At 34.1% G+C, this 24,889-nt stretch overlaps 1 protein-coding gene across 5 annotated transcripts; it reads right to left on the bottom strand.

The window, feature by feature from the left end:
* Positions 1-218: 218 nt before the first annotated feature.
* Positions 219-24,199, bottom strand: LOC132790415 (phospholipase D2). 5 transcript variants are annotated; one of them, XM_060798917.1, is made up of 10 exons: positions 18,987-19,247; positions 17,455-17,739; positions 7,538-8,129; positions 6,976-7,480; positions 4,594-5,370; positions 2,637-3,913; positions 1,801-1,926; positions 1,109-1,446; positions 804-1,048; positions 219-744 (listed from the first exon to the last, which is right to left on the bottom strand). In XM_060798917.1, exons 2-10 carry the CDS (start codon positions 17,597-17,599, stop codon positions 643-645), a joined length of 4,107 nt encoding a protein of 1,368 aa, XP_060654900.1. In that variant the 5' UTR covers positions 17,600-17,739; positions 18,987-19,247; the 3' UTR covers positions 219-642. The 5 variants fall into 5 exon arrangements, with proteins under 5 accessions (XP_060654900.1, XP_060654901.1, XP_060654902.1 ...); XM_060798918.1 differs by having other exon boundaries at positions 19,091-19,247; XM_060798919.1 differs by having other exon boundaries at positions 19,115-19,246.
* Between the last annotated feature and the right edge of the window lie 690 nt (positions 24,200-24,889).

The raw sequence follows: 24,889 nt of genomic DNA, 5'->3' as shown, positions 1-24,889 counted from the left end.
AAGCAATATTTTCAATTTAAATTTACCAAGTGTTTTACAACACTAACAGTACTCTTGCTTAACAGCATTTCTGCGTATCGTAGCAGGCAGCTTTTCATCGAGCGGCCGCATCAAGCTATTGTCAGTGGAAGGGAATTGTGTAGTCTAGATCGTTTGGTACTTTTTTAATTGTTGGGATATTCTCAACATTCACTCAAGTGAAATAAAATTCGGAATATTTAAGTTTGACTTAATTTTGCATCACTTTTTCTTTTACTTTTATTAAAAACAAGAATTGCGCTTTAGTTTGTCTAGAATACTGTTTTAACATCATACAAGTAACAATAAAATCTTAGTGTTTATAGGGGACGTCGACATTCTATAATAATAAATAAACTAGCTATAAGGCAAAAAGTTGTTTGTTTTCATTATATATGTATATTAAATATTACTATTTATGTTGGTATATTTACAATTAATTAATTTTTTTCTGACTTGGCAACAGCAACTTGAAATAAGTTTAAGCGCATTTGGTGGGTTGCATTTTGAAAAATAGTAATAATATTATAGTAGCATATTTTCTAATCCCAGTTTCAAATCTAGAGAAACTGATGGATCTCCTTAAGGCTTAAGCTATGGTGGCGTCTTAAAGACTTTGGCAGACTATGTCCATACAGAGGTAGGTATAAGACCTTCCTTGCTGGTACCGGGTGGCGTAAGAACTTCCTTGTTGAGGAATTCCAGCGGTAAATTTACCAGATGTCCCTGGAGAATGGAATTTAGAATTTAAATACAGTTCAGTGAAAACATTTTCAAAACCTTACCTGAATTTCCGTGGCACGCTTGGCGGCCAATTCGGGTTCGGTTTTTGATAGAGGAGGTTCCTCCTGATATTTCTTCAGACTGGCGAATGTTTTCACAAAGTCCGTGGGAATACACTTGAACACCTCATCGTAGATCTCTGTATTTTTAGTCGAGATGCGACGCCATGTATTATGCCAGAATTGATTACAAACCGGATCACTTATGGCCAAATCCGTGCGTGGCGATCTCTCTGAATCCAGTAATCCTAGAAAAATATTACTATTAGAGGAAATTGTTAGGAATAAGCCAAAAAGTAAGAGCTTACCCAAATGCTCCTTGAATAGATATTTTCGCAATCTACCCGCAAATATTCCACTTGGATTCTTTTTACCATTCATCAGTCCATCCTCGAACTCCTCATCCATTATGATCGCCGCAATTTCCGAGTCCCGTTTGCCGATCATGGAACGATCGTTGATATTTGCCGAACCGCAGATAACGACCCGATCATCAGCAATTAACAACTTGGAATGGACGTAGATCAGTTCGGTAATTGGCGTATTATTCAGATACGAATGATTGCGCAGACTGTGAAATGATATATAGTTCTCGGGCTTCGTAATGCCCGCTTCCTGAAGGCGTGTCAATATTGCTGTGCGACCTCTGCAAGATTGAGGAAAGCAGTTGATATTAGTGGAGATTTTTAAGATTGGGTTTTGGGAAAGTTCAAGTCAAAACAACTTTGTGGAAATTTCGTTTTTTAATAATAAAATAGAGAAAGACAAATGCTTTTATGGATGATTTAGTGAAGGGACTTATTAAATTTGGCTAGGGATGATCAGGAATTCTTGAATTGTACAATAAAACAATTATATGTTGGGGTTTCATTTTGCTAACATAAGTTAACTTTAATTCGATAAGGTTATGATAAGCAACACTTTGACTCAGTAACAAATTCAGTATAAATGTCAAATTAAAATGTTGTTGAGCTTAAATAAGCTTATATTAGTCACCTACCTTGATATGGAGGCGTAGTTCCAATGCGTAATGGCTCTGACCGCATTACCCGTACTGCCACCGACATCACCCTCAAATCCGGGCAACAAAGGCATTATCACATAAACCCGAAAGCGTTTCTTTTCCCTGAAAACATTAGTAACGAAAGTAAAGAGTTTAAAATAAAGTCCATCAAAAAAAACATAGATTTTAAACTTACTAAATGAAATAAGAAACGAAACCCTTATATTTAAATACCAAGAAGAATAAATCGATAACACATCAGTCGTGTGATTAATCAAGAATAATAAATTTTACATAGAATTATAATTACTAAGGTAAAATTAAGTATAATTTTTTCGGCTATCCGAACTCTCTCGATATTGGCTCTCTTTATCATTTCTCTCAATCTATGTTACATTCCTTGTTATTCATAATTTAGCAACGCGGTCAATCTTGACCGAGAAGCATAATAAAACGGACACTACGCCGCAATTTGTGTTGGTTTCTTTCGTGTTTTTATCTACCACATTATCAACAAGTTGTCTGAAGAATGGTACTACATCAATCAATATGGAAGTCGTTTACAAGTTAATGACAAACTTATTGATGTCTCACTTAGCTACAGCAATAATTTTTGGCAATCAGAAAAATAAGTGCAAATTTTTGTCCAAGAGTTGATCACTACCTTAGTACTTAGGAATTGTTTTTAAAATTTAAAACTACACGAGGACAAAAAGAAAGTGGGCTTTAATAACGTGTTTCTAGTAAAGTGAAGCAAGGTTCCAATCCTCTAAGAACCACTCTATAAACAGAACCAAATCATATATGTACTTATTTTCGTCTACTGAACTTACTTGTGAGCACGCACGATGCGCTTGAAGAGAGTTTCTCCGATCTGATTGCGAACATTATTGTACGCCCCCGACACGCCCATGCCCAGCTGCATGGTGATAAAGAACTGATTCTCAATGTAGATGTAATGCTGGGCCTTCGTGATGGTCTCGATGTAGGCATCGTGGATGCTTTGCTCCACGAGATCCGCCTCAATGAAGCCGCAACTCCAGGCGGAAGCGCTGCGCAGTAGTTGGCAGGTGACGTTCTGCTGGCGACGCTGCTGCAGCTGCTGGAGATGGGCATTGAGCCGGATCTGAGCATAGCTCTTGGGCATCAGGTACGGGAAGCGTACATTGTCGCGCAGCTTCTCCAGCTTCATGGCATTCCAGCGCTGGATGAAATGCCGTGCCACATCCCGAGCCGAGGCACCCACAACACAGATGCCCACATCGTGCCACGGCATGCGAGGCGTCGTGGTGCGATCGATAATGTCGACGAAGGGGGCGTTCAGATTCATCCAATCCTTGAGTATGAAATTGGAATAGTCCTTGCCGAACCAATACTTGGCCTGACCATAGAATTCACTGCTGAGTATTTGTGTGCTTGTCGTCGTCGCATTCAGCTCCGAAGTTGAACTGATTGCCGCCTCTGTCGTTGTCGCCTCCTCCTGTGTCTCAATGCTGAACACAGTCTCACCCATGGCCGTTGCTCCCTCCAGGTTTTCCTGCGCCTCGGACGTGGTCAGACGTTGCACAAAGTCCTTGCCCATGCGAGCCCCCTTCATCGCATTGTTCTTCAATCGATCGAGCATATTCTTGCGCTCCATCTCGGGTGTGTTCAGCTTCATGCCCTCCAGCGTTGTCGCCTCCAATCCCAATTCACTGGACGCCGCCGACAGTAGATCGGGAATGAGCAAACGATCGCCAGGTTTTAAAGTCCGCACCTCCATGCCAGACGTCACTGGAGCAGCTTCCTCGCTGGCTGGTGGTGGCGGAGATGGGGCACGCTCCTTGGTCGTTGCCTCGTGATGAGCATTGCGTGAGGACTTGCGTGAACCGAAGGCCGAGTCCACTTCGTCCTTGTTGTAGCAACCGCTGGGCGTGCAACGATTGCTGCCCGAAACGGAGGTGGTCGAAATGCTGCCCAGATCGGTCAGACGATGCGAACGATCATCCCAACGACCATAGCACAGATCCAAGCCGCCAATAAATGCATAAGTCTGATCGATCACCACGATCTTCTCGTGGTGGGCCCAGAGCAGAATGCCTCCACGTGCATGATCCGGATGCCGCATGACCTGAAGAGTAAGAAGCATACCATTAGAAATCAGCTATAGAAGCAGTAGTAAGACGGTTGAAGAAAATTTCTCTTTAAGTTAGGAATCTAATATGACCCACATAGAGAAAAAAAATAAATTCTAATAACTAGAAACAATTATGAGCTTGGAATTGTATAAAACAAAAATATGTTGTTGACTCATGATGAGTTCTGTAATCCTGTTCTTTTAAAACATAAATCTCAAATCAGTGAGAATCATTGTGCATGTGATCCCTCAGACTTATTGTGTTCAAAGTCCACACGGTTCGAATAGTTAGTAAGCAATAATTAAAAAAAATGAAGTGTAACTTTGTGTAATAATGAACGGAACTAAATATATACATACATATAAGAAAAATATTGGAATATTTTTTAGACAATTTTCTAAGAGGTTTTCTTTTTGGGATCAACTTTAATATATTCAATTCGTAAATAGAGAATATATATTTTAGAATTTAGAGTTTCAAATCCTAAAGTCAATATCGTTTTAAGAATGACCCATCCAGAATCCTACTAGAATAACTTTACAACTTTTTTCTCCTTAAAAATCCTGAAATTTTCGAATTCTTCAGCAAGTTCAGAATTAATTTTAGACACATGATTTAATAAGGAAACTTTCTTAAAATTCTTCTTCTACTACATTTTCTTAACCCCACATACCTTGATATTCTCATGCTTGGCCAGCGTAGACTTGCTGTAGTAGCTGTTGATGCCCAGCGCCATCTCGACCTCCTTGTAGAGCAGCACAAACACCTTGATGCCCTGCGTTGCCTTGCGCAACAGAATCTTGTCCAGCCGCCAATAGTCGCCATCCAACGCTGGACGCTTCATATAGATCTCGGGACTCAGCCACCAGTCGGCAATGTAAATCTCCTCGGTGGCAGCCTCGAGGCCATCGGCAACTGCGGCCATGTATTGTGCCCCATCCACATACCACACGGCCTGAGTGTTGGCTCTCATCGGGGCATAGGACATGTGAGGATTGGGCAAGGTAAAGTCGCGAGCGGAGTCGTGAGCTGTGCGCTTGAGGAACTGCATCCATTCTTTGCACTTGCGACGCGTCCAACACTTGAGCACAATGTGCCGGCTGTTGGTCAGAATCTGGAGACCTTTGCGCATGCCCGTCTGATAGATGCCCGTGGAGACATCGAAGCCCTGATCGAAGAGTATCACAGCTCGAATGCTGCCATCGGTGGGTCGCACATAACCGAAGCACGTCTCCTTCACGAAGAACCAACGATTGCGCCACGTGCCACAGACGACATCCGAGCAGAAGTAGTTGCAACGCACGCAGCAATTGCGTTGAAAGCAACCAAAGAAATTGCAGCCAGCCTGGCCGGGACGTGTCGATCCGGTTCGCTTGAGTATGACTCCTTCTTTGCCCTTGAAGCCCAGACCGGATACGAAGGACACGTTGGAAACCTCCACAAAGTTGAGCTGCAAGAAAGGGAGAGAAAGTGTTTGAGTATCGTAAACAAAATAAATTTAAAGGTGCAAGTCACATCTAACGATGAAATTAAAACTAGCATAAGAATCCTAAATGAGTTAGTTGATGAACTCAATATTGTCATACTATATATTTAAAATATTGTCATACAAATACTTTTAAATACATTTATTTTTACAAAAAATTAAACCTATTTAAAAAATGTTTCCATTTTTCTCTTGCTTCAATATTTCAGACAGTTGCTCTTGTAATAAAAGTATGTCTATCTTTCTATCTTAAAACTAAGCCAATCGGATTTCTAACTCTAAAATAAAATATATTATAAAAGGTATCTATTTTAAGCAAGTAGTTTTGCGTTTCAATAAATTCATTTCAAGCTTAATACCTAATCATATACTATAAAGAGTAATGTCGATAATTGCATACTCTTCTCTTATACAAAAAACTACGCAATTGCAATTATCTACAGTGAGCAATAAAATATATAATACTTTTAGGCATACTTTTATTTTAAACGGTTGCGCGAAAATATAAAACAGTCCCAACGATCGTATTATATTTTTGTTGAACTAATAAATGTTGTAACTTGACAGCTGCAAATCGATCGTATTTTATAAACTTAAGTTAAGCCGATAAGTGGCGACATTTAACTGCAAATTTGTCATATAAAATAAAGAGTTGATGTCTCTAAAATAATGCAGTAATATGAAATCTGCAATTATGTGAAATGTTTTTAAAGTAAAAATGTTGAGATTAATTATTTTTTGCACTTTAACATACATATATAACATTGTAAATATTTCTCTTGTACATATACATATGTATATGTGAAATTAATTATCTATATTATGAAATTATCGTCTTGTTTGCTTTCCGAATTAAACTGTTCATAGAATTGAATTAAAAACAAGTTAGAAAGCTATAGTCAAGTGTGCTCGACTGTGAGGTACGCATTTTCAATAAAAGAAAAATATTGCGGCAATATACTTAAAATATACCGAATTAATATACCAAAATAATAGAACATACCAAAGACTATATTTAGTATATATACTGTTGCATTATATCACACAGATGACTCCTTCTGCCTTTTTTATATACATTTTCTGGAGGCACAGCTTTATAATACCCTATATTCCTCATTTCTATTTCGCTCATCCTCTATATCATTTCCACTTTTCATGTAAGCTATATTTTCTAATTTTTACTGGCACTAGTTTTAGTCTCTAAAATAAATAAAAATAGTGCGGCAATATACTTAAAATATATCAAATTAAAATACCAAACTACTAGAACATACCAAAGACTATATTTAGTATATATACTGTTACATTATATCACACAGATGACTCCTTCTGCCTTTTTTATATACATTTTCTGGAGGCACAGCTTTATAATACCCTATATTCCTCCTTTCTATTTCGCCCATCCTCTATATCATTTCCACCTTTCATGTACTTTCTAATTTTTACTGGCACTAGTTTAAGTCTCTAAAATACATCTTGTTAATTATAAAATTCGTTCAAGTTGCCCTATTCTAGTCAACTTCACAATATCACAAGTTGTTTAACAAAAGGAAATCCTCTTTCACCCACCGTTTCATGGTGATATCGATACAAGCTGATGTTGAGCAGATTGTAGAGATAATCTTCCAGCTGCTTGATGCGCACTGGCAAATGCTCGACGGTGATTAGACTCTCTGGGCGATTGGGGAAGCGAGGCAGCTTTCGTTTCTTTTTCTTTCGCTTCCGTTGACTGCGACGAGGCGTGAAGCTCGAGAGGATCGAGCTGTGTGTGGGACTAACGATGGTGGCAACAGTTCCAGCTCCATCGCCTCCTCCATTATTATTATTATTGTTGGTTGGCGTACTCGAATGCTTGACTTTGGTATGCGCTGGCAGATCCTTGAGCGTGGACTCGTCGGCCATTTGACTGGCGGCCGCCTTGAGCGTGTGTCGCTTCTCCTTGTGCGCTCGACTCGGGAACGGAATGTTCAACGAGGTGCGAAAGAAGCTGAGCTGCTGATGCAAGGAGTTGAAGTGCTTATAGCGTCGCTTGATCCTCCACGTGAAGGTGCCGTGGGTGAGCTCAATGGTGTACCTGTCAGGCAGAGAAATAATTAGTAATCAGAGTAATTCAAATATGGAAATAACTCACAAATTCGGATTAAGCAGATGCGTCGTTACGCTGCGCTCTGTGTCCACAATGCGCACATGAATCTCGCGTCCGGGAATGAAGACCTTGCGTTGAAACGAATTGAACTTGACGTTGGGCCCATAGATGCTGGTGTAGGGTATCTCCTGTCGCATCAGCACACTGTTCTCATCGTCGAACTCCTCGTCATCGTCGTCGGTCTCCTTGCGCTCCACCAGCACCGGTTTGTCGCCCAGCGTCGACAATATCGTCACGGAATCGGGAAACGCCAGCGTCTCATCGTATTCCGAGTCGACCATCGAGAACTGAAATTCGGGCAAACAGCGATTGTGATGGCTGATCTCATTATCCTCCTCTGTGATCTCTTCACTGCAATCCTTGAACACATCATCATTGAAATCGTTGTCATCCTCATCTTCGCCAAGATCGCGATGATGTTCAGTTGTGTAGGGCGGCAAAGCCGCTCCATTGCGAGCATCCGTCATGGCCTCGTACTGCGCAAAGAGGTAGGAACTATCTATATCATCATCGTAGCCACGATTGATGTAGCCGGCATAGTGTGTTGGTCTGTAGGCATCATCTGCAGGATATTCAGCTGCAACAAAGAGAGTATGGTGGTTAGTTTTAGTCAGTTCCGATATGAATTATATATAGTAATTACAATTATTGATTATCATAACAACGAAGAATGATTTATTTTCAATTCAATTCAATAAAGGGTTAGTAGACATTTCCATTCAATATTTTAGCCATTTACAAAGACTTAAATCAATGGAAAGATTATCTATACATCAGAGAATTAATTGAAATTTTTGGGGAACTCAAACATTTTTGAATTTTGCAGCTGAGCTCAAAAGTTTTCTTATAAGCTTACAGACACTCAACATTTTAAGCAAGTAAATTCAAGTATTGAATTTAATTTTTAACTCTTGATTTATTAAAACACAATAAGCTAAAAAAAATGAATCAATTCAATGAAATAAATAAACTTCTATACAAAAAAACATGCAGTTACACTTTAATCACTTTGAAAACTTTAATAAATTAGCAGATGACTAAAAACAACAAATATATATTACTTTGGATTTATTTTTAATACATTTTTTAATAATCACACAAAAAGGTAAATGAAATTAATTAATCCAGGGAAACAAATTTAACTTGATATTCACACAAAATATTTTGAAAATTTCAATTTCTAAAGATTTTATACTGCACTATATTTCTTTGATTTCACTGCGATATAAAGTGACGATTAAATCGAACAAAATAATTTATATATTAAAGACTCTAAAGAGCATACTATAAATCGATATAAAGAAAACAAAATAAGGAATTTGAATTATAAATCAAACAACAAATTATCTCCATTATATATTTTAAATCAGAGCAATTAAGAAATCTACAGTTGACTGTGATCGACTGTGAGATGCCCGCCACCCATTTTAATGAAAGTTAAACAATGCGGTATTATTCTTGAAATACTAAAATATTCCGAACTCAATGTTTGGAATGTATATATAGATATAGTATTTACTACAATACTAAAATATACCAGATTGTCACCCAAAGCGACTAGCACCAGCGGAAGTGGGCGTGGCAAAAATAAACAAACTTGTTCAGCCTACAAGTGCTGTCGAATAACAATTATATCTATATCTACTATAGTCCCTGAGATATAGGTGTTTATACAGATGGAGGAACAGACAGACAAACGGACATGACTATATGGTCTCGGCTGTTGACTCTGATCAAAAATATATATAATTTATAGTATCGAAAATATCTCCGTCTACTTGTTACATACATTTGCATGAGGCACAAAGTTATAATACCCTTCTACCCTATAAGTAGCTGGTATACAAATAAATACAGGCATTTGAATGTTGATTCCAACAAAAAGTTACTTGAATATCCTATCAATGAGATTTAACATATTTATACAAGAGGACATTTCCCAGATTCCATACTTTGCAATTTTAGAGCTTATTTCAAGTAACATTTGAATACTTAGCATAAACAAACCTCAATATTATATAAATTTTAAATAATTAGCTACCTTAATCACTAAACTGACCATGAAGGCTAGTTAATTTTAAGAAATGCGTTTCAATTTCATTTTTATATAACACATAGAAATGAATGTGGGACTCAGAACTGTAACCGATCCACTTTGAAGGTGTTACATATTTCAGTCTTATCATGTATTGACTCGACTCTTTGGAGTGGCTTTCAGTCGTAGCCCACTTTTAATTAGCTGAAGTTGAGTTTGTTACATTAACTTGTCGGTTTTCAATTAGTTTACATAGTATAAAGTACACAAGTACAGACATATAAGTATGTTAAGATTGCCGTGTTTCTATTGCTCCAAATGCTGAGTCAAGCATTTAATGTCAAGTTTTTTACTGCTGATAAAATTGTATATGACAAGGGTTCCTTTTCTTTTGCTGGAATTCGGTTCAATTAAAAAGTACTTTTAAAATGTCGAGTGTTTAAAGAGTTTTTATATTTTCACAAGAATTGTGCGGTTGATGATGACGGAAAAAACTAATATTTTTCTCATCTCTAAAAGTTCAGATTACTTATCAATATGATAAAATGTTTGCTTTTTATTTATTTTATTTGTATAATAATAATAATAACCAAACCAAACGGTATATTTGTTATATCAATATAGTACCACATTGAAAATATACCATAGACGGCACAATATACCAGATTGTCGGCCAAAGCACCTAAGACCCTTAGGTCCCATACAAAAGTATTTCTTTAATAACTTCCACCATTTTTATCTGATCGCAATCAAATTTTCAGAAGTCATAAATACTGTAGTTATTATTGTTTATACCGAAATTCCCTATAGCTTGAAAATTACGCTTAATATTCGAATTTATTGATTTTCGGGGGCGGATGTGGGCGTGGCAAAATTTTGAAACAAACTTGATCTGCGTGCAAACATAACAAATGCTGTCGAAAAAAGATTATAGCTCTATCTCTTATAGTCTCTGAGATCTAGGTGTTCATACGGACAGACGGACAGACAGACAGACACACAGACGGACAGACGGACATGGCTAGATCGTCTCGGCTTCTACTTCTAATAATAATAAAAATAATAATAATAATAATAATAATAATAATAATAATAATAATAAAAAAATAAAAATAATAATAATAATAATAATAAATAAAAAAATAATAATAATAATAATAATAATAATAATAATAATAATAATAATAATAATAATAATAATAATAATAATAATAATAATAATAATAATATAATAATAATAATAATAATAATAATAATAATAATAATAATAATAATAATAATAATAATAATAATAATAATAATAATAATAATAATAATAATAATAATAATAATATATAATAATAATAATAATAATAATAATAAAAATAATAATAATAATAATAATATTAATAATAATAATAATAAAACATGAAAATAATTTAATATCCAATTCGTATACATACAACTTTATATATGGAATCATTTGAATTCACTAAATCTATAAGTTGTAGAAATCCCGTTCGCTTTATTTTAGTTAATATTAATGGAAAATTTAATTTTTACTTTCGAAGCAATTGCGTGATTTATCTATCAACAGTAAAATAATACTAGACTCCACAAATTATACTATAAATATACAACTTATTTATTTTGTGCAAGATATTATAACACAATTCAATGCAAACTATAATCACGTTTCAGTTGTAAATATTCGCTCTTTATTTTATATTCACTCTTTATTTGTATCAGATTTCATCTGCAAAATGAATTTTATCCCAAACTCGTATAATGTTTCACTTGTTCGATATGCGATTATTTTATAGCATCCAATAAATACCAAAGTCAATGCCGAACTGTGTAATTACGTAAATCGCATAAAGTTTTATGTATTATATTAGGGAACGCCTTTGGCTCGGGTTTGTTTATCGTACAAGCAAGAAGTACTCAAGGTTTAGCTATATGCGGTCGGTGAGCATTACTCAAAAGAGCGAGTGTATAAATTTCAAGCTGATAAGAGGTTTGGTCTAACGATAAGACGGTGGCCACAATTATAAATATGCTTTTGTTTGCGATCAAAGTATATTTGTGCGGCGCAGCCGGAAAGATTTGCTGGAAAATAACTTATGGGAATTGTTGTAAAACCTTGCCTCTAAGCTACGCCAGACAGTTGCCTAAATAATTGGTAAATCGGTATAAAGTACACTTCCATTTGGGTCCGACTTTGCACCCAAAACGATGACGCAGCACATCAAAATAACACACATAACAAATCACGCAGAAATATGAAATTGTTGTCTACTGATAATCCGATATACATATATGTAGATTATATACATACATCGATCGAGTCTTTTGCATATATGTATATGTGGGAGTATTTTATGAACAGTTGCCAGTGATGGATGGACACCTGTTATTAAGCGCTAATCAAAGTACTTGACTAAATTATGATTTATATATGGGCTGCAGATAATGCTCGATATCAGCACTATCATCATCTATTACCTGCTGACAGTGCAACCAAATGCCATAGAGCACTGAAATCTATTAGTCCCAATGATAGCGTAGACTTATAGCGGACATAAATAAAAAACATCACTAGTATTATTTTTATAGTGCAGATAGCAGCCAAATATAATTATGGAGAAAATGGGCAAGGGCGATAACAGAATACAGTGGAAAATAATAATTTATTGTGAATATTTTCTGATTCGGCTAATCAGAGCTTGATTATAATACTCTGACACACTTTTTCCTAAAGGTCACTTCACAAGTTTACTTTCATTACTGAATACTTATTAATTTAGAACTTGAGTTGATAATAAAGGTAGCATGGAATGTTTAAAGAATTCTTTAATTATTTTAGAAATGTTCTAATTTAAATAATTATTCAGGAGCAAATGTTGAGAAAGGAAAAATATTATAACTTTTTTTTATAAATTCTTGATAATTAGCTTAGATTAGAAAATAACGATGAATTTATAAATTAAATTTTACAAATATTTTATATTCAGAACTAATATTTTAGAGACTATTTGATTACCTATCTTTCAACAAAATAATACGTATACGTATAACTTGTTGTATAATTTGATTAAATATTTGTGTATTTCGTATATTCAATATAATTTTTATGCTTGAGTAAATATATTTAAAAAGTCTATATCACTTAATGACATTATTTGTAATATTAGATTCTATAAATATTCTTTGCAGTTTACTATACGTATACTTGATGACTTGCAGTATGTAGAACATTAAATTGTACGTATTTAAATATATGAAATATCAAAAAATACAAAGCATAACATATTTTTACTACCTCCAAATACAATATTCATTTAAGTCTACATTCGGCTTATCATAGAAACCGTTCTTTAGGAAATCCAAGCAAATTATCATTAGTCATATGATGTTTGTCTGACGCCGCAAGAAAAATATCTTATCAGTGGAGATATTGGGTTGCCTCAGAAGTTTGCTTAGCTCTAAATAGAGCCAAGGTTGCATTTTGGGATCCTATGTCAAGTTCGTCAGTGTCGTAAATAATAATAAACCCAAAAATTGAACTTGTAAGTCTCATTTAAAGTGTACCCCAGTTGTGTGTAGAGGCTCGCTTCGCTGACATTGGACGCCAGAAAGTGCCATAAAATATCTTGTAAGACTGCCAAGTTTAATGGAGATCACGTGACCGGACACTGAGATCGTTATCAGAGTTCAGGCTGAGAAATAATAATAAAAGTACAGAAATAACTTGGGTCTTTAACGTGGCATAATATTTGGAATATATATTTTACTATGTCCGAGAGTAGTTCAGCGTCTGGCGTCTGGCTTTGACGTCATAGAAACCCATTCAGAATGTTATTATCTTAAAATTAGTCATACGTGGATTCAGGTTCAATGATCGCAGCTATATTTTACAAACAAAACAGTTTTTTTTTTTTTTTTTTGCTTATGTATAAAGTGCTTACAAAGTTTCTTTCACTTCATAACAATGCCGAGAATGTTTGGAATAATTTGGCATTACGTAAGCAGATAAGTCTGCAACATTGTGAAATACCTTAGCAACAACAAAATATTATGCGAATGACGTTATTGAAGTGTTGAGATGTTTCTTGATATCTCCAAGCATATCACTTTTATTCAACTTTTTTCAATAGTTCTAGTTCTTCAATTTAAATAGCATAAATTTAAATTATTTTCGAGCCCGAAAAGTGAAAAGAAATAATCGAAGAAATACAAAATAAAACGTGGCGAGCGCGTCCGTAGTTTATCAGCTTTTAACTGCCAATCAAACAAATATTGAACTGGCTCTTAGCAAACAGTTTGTTCACTTTCATTGTAGTTAAACAGTTGCCAAATTAATTCACACATTCGCAGGGTGTTCGTATAAATTGCTTCGGCACGCAGAGAGCTCACTTTGAGTGTTCCCTCTGACACGATAAGAATGGAAATAATAATAATACTCGTAAAAAAAAGAAGTGCAAAGTGAGGCAGACGCAATGCAGTAAGTCAACACTCGAAATAATCAACAAAATAATAAAACCGAAAGAAAGAAGAAGCGAACAATTAGCGAGTAAATTGTTTGATAAAAATAAAACCAACCATAAGGAAACCTACATAAAAATGTTGAAAAGACAACGCGCCAAAGGTGCTGCTGATATAAAGGGGAATTTCTTTTCATTTCGATTCGATTCGATTCTCTGAGTCATGTAAATAATGAAAAATTGTCATTATTGGTTACTTTGATGTATCAGAAATAGCATTGATATATATCTCGGAGGGTATTTGAGTCCCCTTAAAAGGTCTTTCAACCCGCTTCGCGATCTGGGCCAAAAGAAATCGAAACTTCCTGTTTGCAACTAAATTGAAAACGCCAATAACGTGCCATGAATTTTGAATCGGACTTTGGGGCGTTATGAATAATTAGCTAATGGTGCCGTTAGTTTGTTGGGGGGCCTCTAAAACTCCACGGGGCGAAGCAACACGCAAAGTGCCTCGGACACGTGAAGCGAAAGCAACGGCCAAATTCCAGGGTTATATAATAATTAGAAATGTGAATACACAAACATCGAGTACTCGAAGCAATTGCACTTGGCCACACTGTTTACATTGTAAATTGGCCGAGTAACAACTCGGAAGTGTCTATTTATCTAATGTAATGGATTTGTAATGGAACTGCCAAAAAAAACATTAAATTCAACTATTTAAATAAGCTCCTAAATATTTTATTTAACCACTTGCTTAAGATCTTCACGTAAATTTAAGTAATACTCATTTAATATTTCGACCTAACCTAATTTGATAGTTAAATTAACTCTAAATTTTTCAAATCTAAATTTGTTGTTATGTACCGAGCTCCATAATATGCTATTCAATAATCAGTTGATTGAGATCGATCGTGATCTTGAATTTTATTATATTTTAGGGACAGTCAGAACTAATTTTCTTATATTATATTTAGAAACTAGAGGACGCATATTATCTCTCAGTTTATAAGAAATATAGACTATTGAGCAAATGTCCATATTTTATTTAACAATCAGTAGCTTCAGATCATGTTGCCAATTTAAATAATATGCATTTATTATATTTTATTGAATAATTAGTTGCTTAAGGTAATACCTTTAATTTAAATAATATACAATTTACAATATACAATATACATTTCCAATTATTCTTTTTCTTTTGTTGTATTAAGAATTCTTCAAAATATTTTATTGAATAATCAGCTATTTAACATTACATTGCCAATGTGTAATTAAAATATTTAAATGAATTCCAAGTACTTAAAATTTTTTGAATAAAATAATAATCGAATGAAATAATATAATAAATAAAAAATGTTAAAATAAAGTCTGAGCTATTTTTAAAATGTTATATTAAAAACTCTGAAATATTTTATTAAAAATTCGATCAACAATTAGAATAATATTCATTCAATATTTTGAATTTCAATTTTTCAATTTATTATTTTCCGCCAAAATATTTTTATCATATCGTAATTTAAAAAACAGAGCTTATAAGTATCTCTGTCTATAAGAAATATATACTATTGAGAATTTTCCATTATGGAGAAACTTATTCTTGTTATCCTTTCTATTGGCAATAATGCATATCTGTTTTTGTTAAAAGTCTTCAATATTAAGCTAGAATATAATAAGCAAATGTCTTCGATTTCATATTGATATTTTATGATAAAATCTCGTGACAATTAAAATCATACTGCGAGAAACAAAGATTGCAATACTAATTCGTTTTTAGCATTTCAATTCAAAAATTTGAGAGGTTTTATTTTTGGTATTTAATGATAAATAAATCATCAATTGCGTTTCAATCTAGCGGCTACAAAAATACTAGTCCTGAACATTTTCGACTTTGGTGAACTTTCTGCTCATTATTGTTATTTAAATGTACTTGAAATCAGCATCGATTTTCGACTTATAAATACTAATTATATATTGTGCATCTTAATGGAACCGGTTACGAATTAAAACATTTGATTTTGCATAATTTCTTTTGTTTATAAATCAACCATAATCGTCGATTTAGGAGTGCCGCAAATGTCTCGTGCATTAAATATAAAGTGTTTTTCCCTTGAAGATCGTAAAATAGCGTGCTTTAAATATTAATTGCTGACAACAGTTGCTTTTCGCCAAATGATTTCTGTTTTACATTTATTATTATTACAGAACACTTTTTTTTCCTTTTTGTCTTACGATTGAGTCATTTCTTACATGTTTCGCAATATTGTGTTGGTTTGGGTTTGGTCTCCAATGGAATTAAATCGACTTATTAATTATCTATAAATATTTTCTATTAATACTCTGCTGACATTATCAACATTTTCTAGACTAATTTTAATCAATGAAAGTTGCAAATTATATTGATAAGAGTTGTATTCCTCTTTGTTCTATTTTATCAATTTGGGGTGCATATTTTATTGAAATGACTTGCAAAACAATGTGCTTAACTCACTTTTCTTTCATTAAACATTTCTGGAAATTCAACTTTCTATCACAAAAACAAAGCGGGAATAATTCAAGCTTGTGACTTGATAAACTATCTAATAGACAAGAGCAATATTTCATGTTAACATTAATTACTATAATTTTGTTTAATTTACTCAGCCCATAGACCTAGTCTCTGAATCTTTAGACTGCTGATCTTTATCGCCCACTCGAAAATTTTCAACAAGTGGCATTTTTGGACAAATTCTTTTTCACTTTCTCAGACAAACCGGCTAAACAAACCGGTTGCTGGTATAAAAGTAAAATAATTCTAGAAATTAAACAAAATTAAAGGTTAAACGCGAAGATTGCTCTAGTTGAGTGACATCGACTAGAAAATACGCTGTACAAAAATTGAAGGAAATAAATAATTTTCGATATATTCGTCATGAAAAACGTGTCATTTTATGACTTATTATGTCAAATGAATTTATTTCAACTACAATGTGCTTTTCTAAAAAATAGCTGAGTTTAATTTAAAAACATTTTTTCTTCTTCTACTAAGTTTTACATCACACAGTATTAATGAAGCTGATTAAGCTGAGTTCTTTTGAAATTAATTTACATTTTCAATTGTTTATAAAAAGCTTTTTTCTATCGTCTGTAATACCTCACTGTCTGAGAGTGCAGAGTATAAAGTAAAACTGGTCTAGCATTATGGAGTGCTGTGCTTAGGTTGTAGTTGTAGTTGTTTTGTTTTTTTTTTTTGTGTTTTGTGTTTTTTTTTTGCATGACGCACGCGCTGCAAAAAAAAAGCTACTTGGATTAGAGAACTGGTAATGATCTAACCCAACATGAGAGAGATACAATCGAGAGACAAGGCAAAGCCTGAGAAAATGTTGCAGAGAATCAAATCAAGTTTATTCTAACATATTTATTACCCATGCTGGCCATCAGCTGTGAAATGCTGCGACGATGACGTCGCACTTGCAACGCTTCCACATTTACTGCCAACACCGTGTCGGTGGCATCCTGCAGTTGGAGCGTCTCATTTGTGGCAGGAATCTGGACTTTTGGCTGGGACATTTTTTAGCTGTTATTTTTGTTGGTTCTTCTATTGATTTGATATTTGGTATTTTTGGTATGCGATTTTTTGGTGTCGTATTTTGCTTGATATTGACTGATATTCATTTTACTTTTTGTTGTTGCTGTTCGCATTTCAGCAGCTAATTAAACAACGTAGAAAGAAAATAATATACTTGGGTAAATATTATATTATATGTGGTTTCTTTTGTTTATTATCGGAGTCAACAACTGATTGCAGTTGCCTGAAGAATTGGCTCACGGTTATTGTATTTTGTATTTTTTATTTTATTGCACATAAAACAATAAAAAATATTTTATGACAATTATTATTTTTTCATTACTATTATGATTAATGGCTTTATCACGTTCTGATTTTTATCGAAACCTTGCAATGACTGAACATAATTTTATTACTAGGTTGCTTCACTGTATAATAATTTTTTTTTCTTTTTTAGGGATTTTTTGGTATACAAAATATGGTATTGCTTTTTAAAGCTTATTTTTCTTATAGATGGCTTTCAATTATTTATGGATTTACATTTTACATATTTTATTAATTAATTTATTTATTTATTTATTTATTTTTTTTTTATATTATTACATCAACTTCCGGAATGATTACAACTATATTTATTTTTACTTTTATATTTTACACAAATCTCCGCATTTCACATTTCTTTAAATTTTAATTGTGTTGACCAACATTTAACATTTAAATCACACTTAACATTTGCCTTTTCGCTTTTTCAATAAAACTTTGTTTTCATTATTACTTTTCAAATATTTTGTTATTGCTATAAACACACGCACACACACATACACACTCGCACACACGTGTTGCTCATAAACTTTGCACAACAATTAACAATGTAATTTTGGCACAAAAGAAAATTTTGAAATTCATAATTCATAAACATCAAAAAAATACTTATATGTGCAGCTGTTGTTGTTATTGTTGTTGTTGCGCGGTTTATAAAGAAACTGTTTGATTTGTATCTTTCTGGATGATGTTTTTGTATCTTTGAGATAACTGCACGCATAAGATGCAGAATTCCGTTAACTCAGCAAAGAGACACGTCTGCAAATTCTGCAATTCGCTGAGCTGTGCTGTGCGCCGTGTGATAATGTACACATTAATAACAATAACAATAACAATAATAAATAATAATAATAATAATAAATTTCCATTGTTTACGTTTTGCCAACGACTAACGGAAGTTACAGCTTGGCGTTTTTTTTTTTCAGAAGTCAGAAGAGAGCGAGAATTTAGCGCGCAGTCGCCGTCGCATTAAAAAGCTGCCACGCCGCTGTCGCCGTTTGCTGCGCTTCTTGTTCTCGTTTCACCGTTCGTCGTTGTTGCTTTGCCTTCTTTGCTTCTTCTTTCTACCTGTGTGTGACAGCAGCAGGAACAACAACAAGCGCCGACAAACCGACAAGACACACTGCGCAGAAATGAAGACACCTCACACACTCACACACACACACACTTACACTGACACTGACACTATCACTCACACATATAGTTAAGTGTGCACTCATACGCAGAGACAACGCGAGCCCCCACAACGATCGAATGAGTTGCGAACGCGAAACGCGAGCGCCAAACCAAAACGTGTTGCGCCACCGTTGCCGTCACTTTACTTAATAATAGTAACTAAACTTCGCCACAAATGGTTGAGAGCTTTTTTCACTTTGTGCCAAAGAAGCTACCCGAAACGGTTAACGTTTACGTTGAACGGTTAAGAGAGCGCATCGGCTCTCTCTCCCAATGTGAGACAGCGAAGACAGCGGAGTTGTCAGAGAGCGAGAGCAAGAGAGAGATAACAAACAAAGAGTTAAACAGCTGTTAAAGCTTTCGAACAAGACAAGCAAAGGTGAGCGTGGAGAGCGAGGTGAACCTCGTGCAATTTGAATATTATAAAGTTTACAAGGTATCTCGGTCAGTAAAACCAACTCGCTCACTCACTCCAATATCCACAAGGTCGCACTTATCAGAGAGCTCAATTGAAACAAGTTTACCACAGAGTTTGAGGGATATTTTCATCAAGACAAAGCTTTGGTAAAAAGCTCAACAACATGACAAGGTTATGGAAGCTTTCATGGCTAACTCAACAACAAGTTGACAGGATTATCTCTTTTACAAATGATTCATCAGGATAAAAGCACACGCATAATGACAGCTCTTCAACTATCAAGGCATTGTCTCTATCTAATCTGATTGAGATAAAGACGTAAAGCGAACGCAAAAATTGCAGTAATCACCACTCGTTATTCATATTTAATCTTACACGGAAAATAACACTTTAGTGCCATGCGTTGCCAATGAGGTGCGAAAAGCAAAATATAATTACATTTTTAGATTAGATTACATAAACATTAATGTCAAAGCATTACAAAAAAAAAATGGGATAGTTTAGCACTAAAAATATGTCAAGATTATTACAGTAAAGACTCTTTTGACGGACAATGATCATCGAGAAATTTTTATCCGTTCAAGATAATTCTTTTAATTAAAAGAATATTTAGAGATTTCTAATATTCATATCAATTTTAATCAAAATTTGAATATAAAAGTAAAACAATTAAATCGAATTATCCAATTCTTTGTGAGTAAAGGTAAAAATTCATTTTGATAAAATTGAAAATAAAAACTATTAAATTATTTCCCGATGAAAATAGGATTTAAATGAATCTTTCATAGGATTTCAATAGATTTCAATAACAGGCCATAGAAATTAAATTGCTTACAAAATATAATAGGTTTACCCAATAAGAATATTCTTGAATATTATTGAAACGCATCAAAAGCTGGATCAATTCCATTTGTTTGTCCACTTAATGCTTTGGATTTCTAAAGTATATTTTATACCCGCTACCCTCCATAGGGTAGAAGGGTATTATAACTTTGTGCTTCCAGGTAGAAGTATATATTCTAAATCAACTTGAACAGCCGAGACGATCTCAGAGACTATATATATAGCTATATAGTTCGTCAGCTCCTGTTGCGGAATTTTAAAACTCGATCCATTATGGTACATATAATAACAACTACGGTATTCATGATTCCTACAAATTTGGTTGCGATAGTTAAGAAAATCTTATTGTATGCGAAATAACGCCAACTTACTACAAGTTTTAGTAGCTTTGGCTGACAATCTGATACATTTTGTACTCTATATTATATTATATATTGAATGTAGTACTATTAAAAATACCAAATATAGTCTTTAGTATATTTTAGCATTTTTGTGGTATGTTTTTAACAATAATACTGCAGTGTTTTGCTTCTATTCCAAATGGGTATCAGGTATCTCACAGTCGAGCACACTCGACTAGTAAGTAGTTTACTTACTTGTTAGCTTTAAGTTAGTAATATCTAGATAATCGCACCGGATTAGAATGAATGTCCAGGGTATTTTGTATTCGAGCATTTTTCTTATATTCAAATAGACGAATTTTATGGCATTAGATAATTTTTGAGCGAGTCCAATACTGGTTTATTGATACTTGAAAATATCTTTGAGTAATCCATGTAAATTATGAAGAATGCAAACAGATAGGAACCTGTTATTCTATGCAATAGTTTACGAGTTAAGCTTCACAACACTTGGCGAATATAAAAAGTTTTTCAAAGCGGTTCAATTGTTTACCAATAAAATTATACGTATACAAATACGTATTTCAAAGCGTATGTAGATAAGATAATAATGCAGTGAAATGACCCATTGTTATATCGGTAATTGAATGTTACTATATCTAACTATGTATTCGACTACGAGTATCTGTGTGGTTGTGTTTTGTATATGTACATGGGGAATGAAAGTTTGGTTAGGTAACTGTGACCTGAGTTTGTACTTCCCACTGGACTTTGTGATGAGAGCTTCAACAAATTGTTTTCGCCCACATTGAAAGCGAGGAAATACATATTGAACTGAAAGCTATGAAAATGCTTCTCTTTTCATAATTACGTTTACCACAAGACAACTGAGTGCTAATACTTTATATTTGTTAATTTACTTTGGTTTCAATGAAACTTCATATTTGCATAATGATAATATATAAAGAAGATACAGAAAACTGTTCGGAAGAATAGCTAAAAGCTGGTCAACAACATTATGAAATACAACATTTTTCAAAATAATACCTCGTCACACATACCATTCATTGCTTATATAATGACAAAATATAAAATTATTACTAAATTGCAATACACTTATTTTACAATAAGTCTAAAATTAAAATTAAATCTAATAAAAAGAAATACATACATAGAACATTATTGATACACTAAGGATACAATAAATTAAATTCATCTGAAATATGTTTTTTTAAAATAACTGAATACTACGGTAAAAATAAAAATTTATAGGAAGAGGAATCGAAGTCGATGCAAGTAAAAATTTGGACTCGCCTGACTTGACAGAAACAGAAGAAGTACATCGATCTACTTTTGATTTTTATACCCGCTACCCATAGAAGGGTTTTATAACTTTGTGCCGGCAGGAAATGTATGTAACAGGTAGAAGGAGGCATCTCCGACCCTATAAAGAATATATGTTCTTGATCAGCGTCAACAGCCGAGACGGTCTAGCCATGTCCGTCTGTCCGTCTGTGTGTCTGTCCGTCTGTCCGTATGAACACCTAGATCTCAGAGACTATAAGAGATAGAGCTATAATTTTTTTCGACAGCATTTGTTATGTTTGCACGCAGATCAAGTTTGTTTCAAATTTTTGCCACGCCCCCTTCCGCCCCTGCAAATCAAAAAAATCGAATAACAAGCGTAATTTAAAAGCCAGAGTTACGAATTTTGGTATGTACAGTAATAACTATAGAAGTTATGATTCCTGAAAATTTGGTTGCGATCAGAAATTGTCGAAGTTATTAAAGAAATACTTTTGTATGGGCAAAAACGCCTACTTACTAGGGGTCTTCGTTGCGTTGGCTGACAATCTGGTATATTGTGCCGTCTATGGTATATTTTGAATGCGGTACTATATCTATATACCACATCCACCATTTGGTATATTTTTAGTATTTTTGCAGTATATTTGGTATATTTTGAAAATAATACCACAAAATATATTGCTTTTATTCAAAATGAGTAGCGAATCCTTTAAAACATCGATTTTTACAGAAAACAACAAAAGGGAACCCATAAATATAGTTTTAAATTCCAATTCAATTAATTCCGAATAAGGAAATAAATATTAATGTTGAAATGCACATGACCAAATTATGTGATAATATTAAATTATATTGCACATGTATCAAACTGCCTTTTAATTGTAAAATATGTTGCACTAAATGGTTTCAATTATCAATTAATATTCCAGTTGAAATAATTCTTTAAAAGAATATAAGCCCTTGAAATAAATATTAAAATGTATTGCGAATGTCACGTAGGTCAAGTGCCTTTTAATTATATAAAATGTTGCGAAAACTCTTTTAATCAATCGTTTGAAGAGCTTCTTTATCAGACACACTTTACACACACACTTAATTGTAATCTTTGAAATTGAAAAATACTGATTTGCGATAATGAGAAAGCGTTCTTATCGTACAAGCTTTGTTCGTCATTCGTTTGTCTGTATTGTATCAATTGTTGTTAACTTAAGCAAATTAAGAATTTTGCACAAATAAATTAAGTTTTTATGTGAATTGAATTCTTGATGGCATTTCATGATGATTTTATTAACACTGATCAGAGAGAGAGAGAGAGAGAGAGAGAGAGAGAGAGAGAGAGAGTGTAAGGGACGGCAATCAAGATTAAGTTCTTTTCATATAGAACTTTTTGAACCACCCACGAAACTTCAGTTCTTCAAATATTCCTAAGATACTGTACTTACTCAAAGCTTAAATGGATCCACAAATTAAAGTCAGCTGTTCACTGGCCTTCGTTTTAGTTTATTTTGATTGGTTTTTTTTGGCTCAAGTTTGAATCTTTTTGCTTTATTATGATTCATGTGGCACTCACACAATTAACTCCAGCATACACAACATAACACACAAACACACGAGCACGCGAGCACAAGAAGATCATGTGTGTGTGTGTATGAGTCTAGCTCTTCAATTAAATATTCGTCGAAAAATTGCTAGCAAGTGCAATTCAATTGGGGCATGCAGCCAAAGGCGCCAAATTAGCACGAAAAACTAGAAAATCAATTTCGGATTTCGTTCAGACGTCACACCAACAACACTCACACACACACACAAACACAAACAAACGCACACACGGACGGGCGAAGAGATACCCAAGCACAAACACACGCACACACACAAACAAAATGAGACACAGCACGCGGACGCGTTATTGTTGTTATTGGAGGATTTTGAACTTTCACGGCACAACTTGAGAAAACTTGTTGCTTTTTATGCTTTTGCTTTTGCTTTGAAGAGCGCAGTCGCCGCTGCTGCCGCCGCAGCCGTCGCCGTCAGATTTATAACTGAGCAAACAATACACGCCGCTTGATGTCTGCTGCTGCTGTTGCTGTTGCTGCTGCTGTTGGAAACTGGAAAAGCGAAACTGAGCGCGCACTGGAACGCATTAGTTAATTGCGTCTCTGTCTCGCGCACTTGTTTCTGTTTGCATTTCATCGGCATTTTTTGATTTCATCAATTATGCCAGACAATTTCTGGCTTAAGTATTTATTACACATTTGTATTTTTAATTCAAGCTTTGGCTTCTTCACGCTCGAAGACAACGATTACAAAGACGCGTCGCTTCGACAAGAGCTTTTGACTGGAAGTGGAAACAAAGAGAGCGCGAGAGCATAATGGCGATCAAACAGCTGATTGATGGCACAGTGGTATAAAGTTGTCGTTCCTTGGCTCAAAATATAAATCGGTTAGTTACACTTGACTTTTTACTCTCCAATTCCAGAATTTATGTGTGTAAAATGCGCATTTAATTCCCTTGCAAACCAGTTTCCGGATTTAAAGCAAACATGTGTTAATGTAGAATTCTAGTTCTGTTCAAGAAATTCGTTTACGAGAAGAAAATCACAGCAAAGCAAGTAATTGACGATAAGAGCTAACGATAAGCTATATAAAAAAAGTCGTATAGGGTGCCCATTGTAATGCAAAAAACTTGTAAAATTTTGTTTCACATAATGTAATGTTTATTTTTTAACTTTTTTGTTTGGGGTTTTCTTGTAGTTATGTAGTTTTATAAATTGTTTCATTTTCTCAGAAAAAATAATGTTTTAATGCTCTAATCATTTAAACTACATACACAATATATTTATATATAAATTGTTATACATTTGTTTCTTAGTTGTTTCCGTATATAA

Source organism: Drosophila nasuta, chromosome 3 (genome assembly GCF_023558535.2).
Source record: "Drosophila nasuta strain 15112-1781.00 chromosome 3, ASM2355853v1, whole genome shotgun sequence".
NCBI classification, from domain to species: Eukaryota; Metazoa; Arthropoda; class Insecta; order Diptera; family Drosophilidae; genus Drosophila; species Drosophila nasuta.
Note: the sequence above shows the minus strand (reverse complement) of the source record. Positions and strands in the feature narration are given on the sequence as shown.

Coding starts and splice junctions, on each gene's coding strand:
- LOC132790415 (XM_060798917.1), bottom strand. CDS start 17,599: ATGTCCCAGCCAAAAGTCCAGATTCCTGCCACAAATGAGACGCTCCAA. Junction 7,481..7,537: donor CATCTGCTTAATCCGAATTT/GTGAGTTATTTC, acceptor TCTGCCTGACAG/GTACACCATTGAGCTCACCC. Junction 1,049..1,108: donor TCTATTCAAGGAGCATTTGG/GTAAGCTCTTAC, acceptor ATATTTTTCTAG/GATTACTGGATTCAGAGAGA.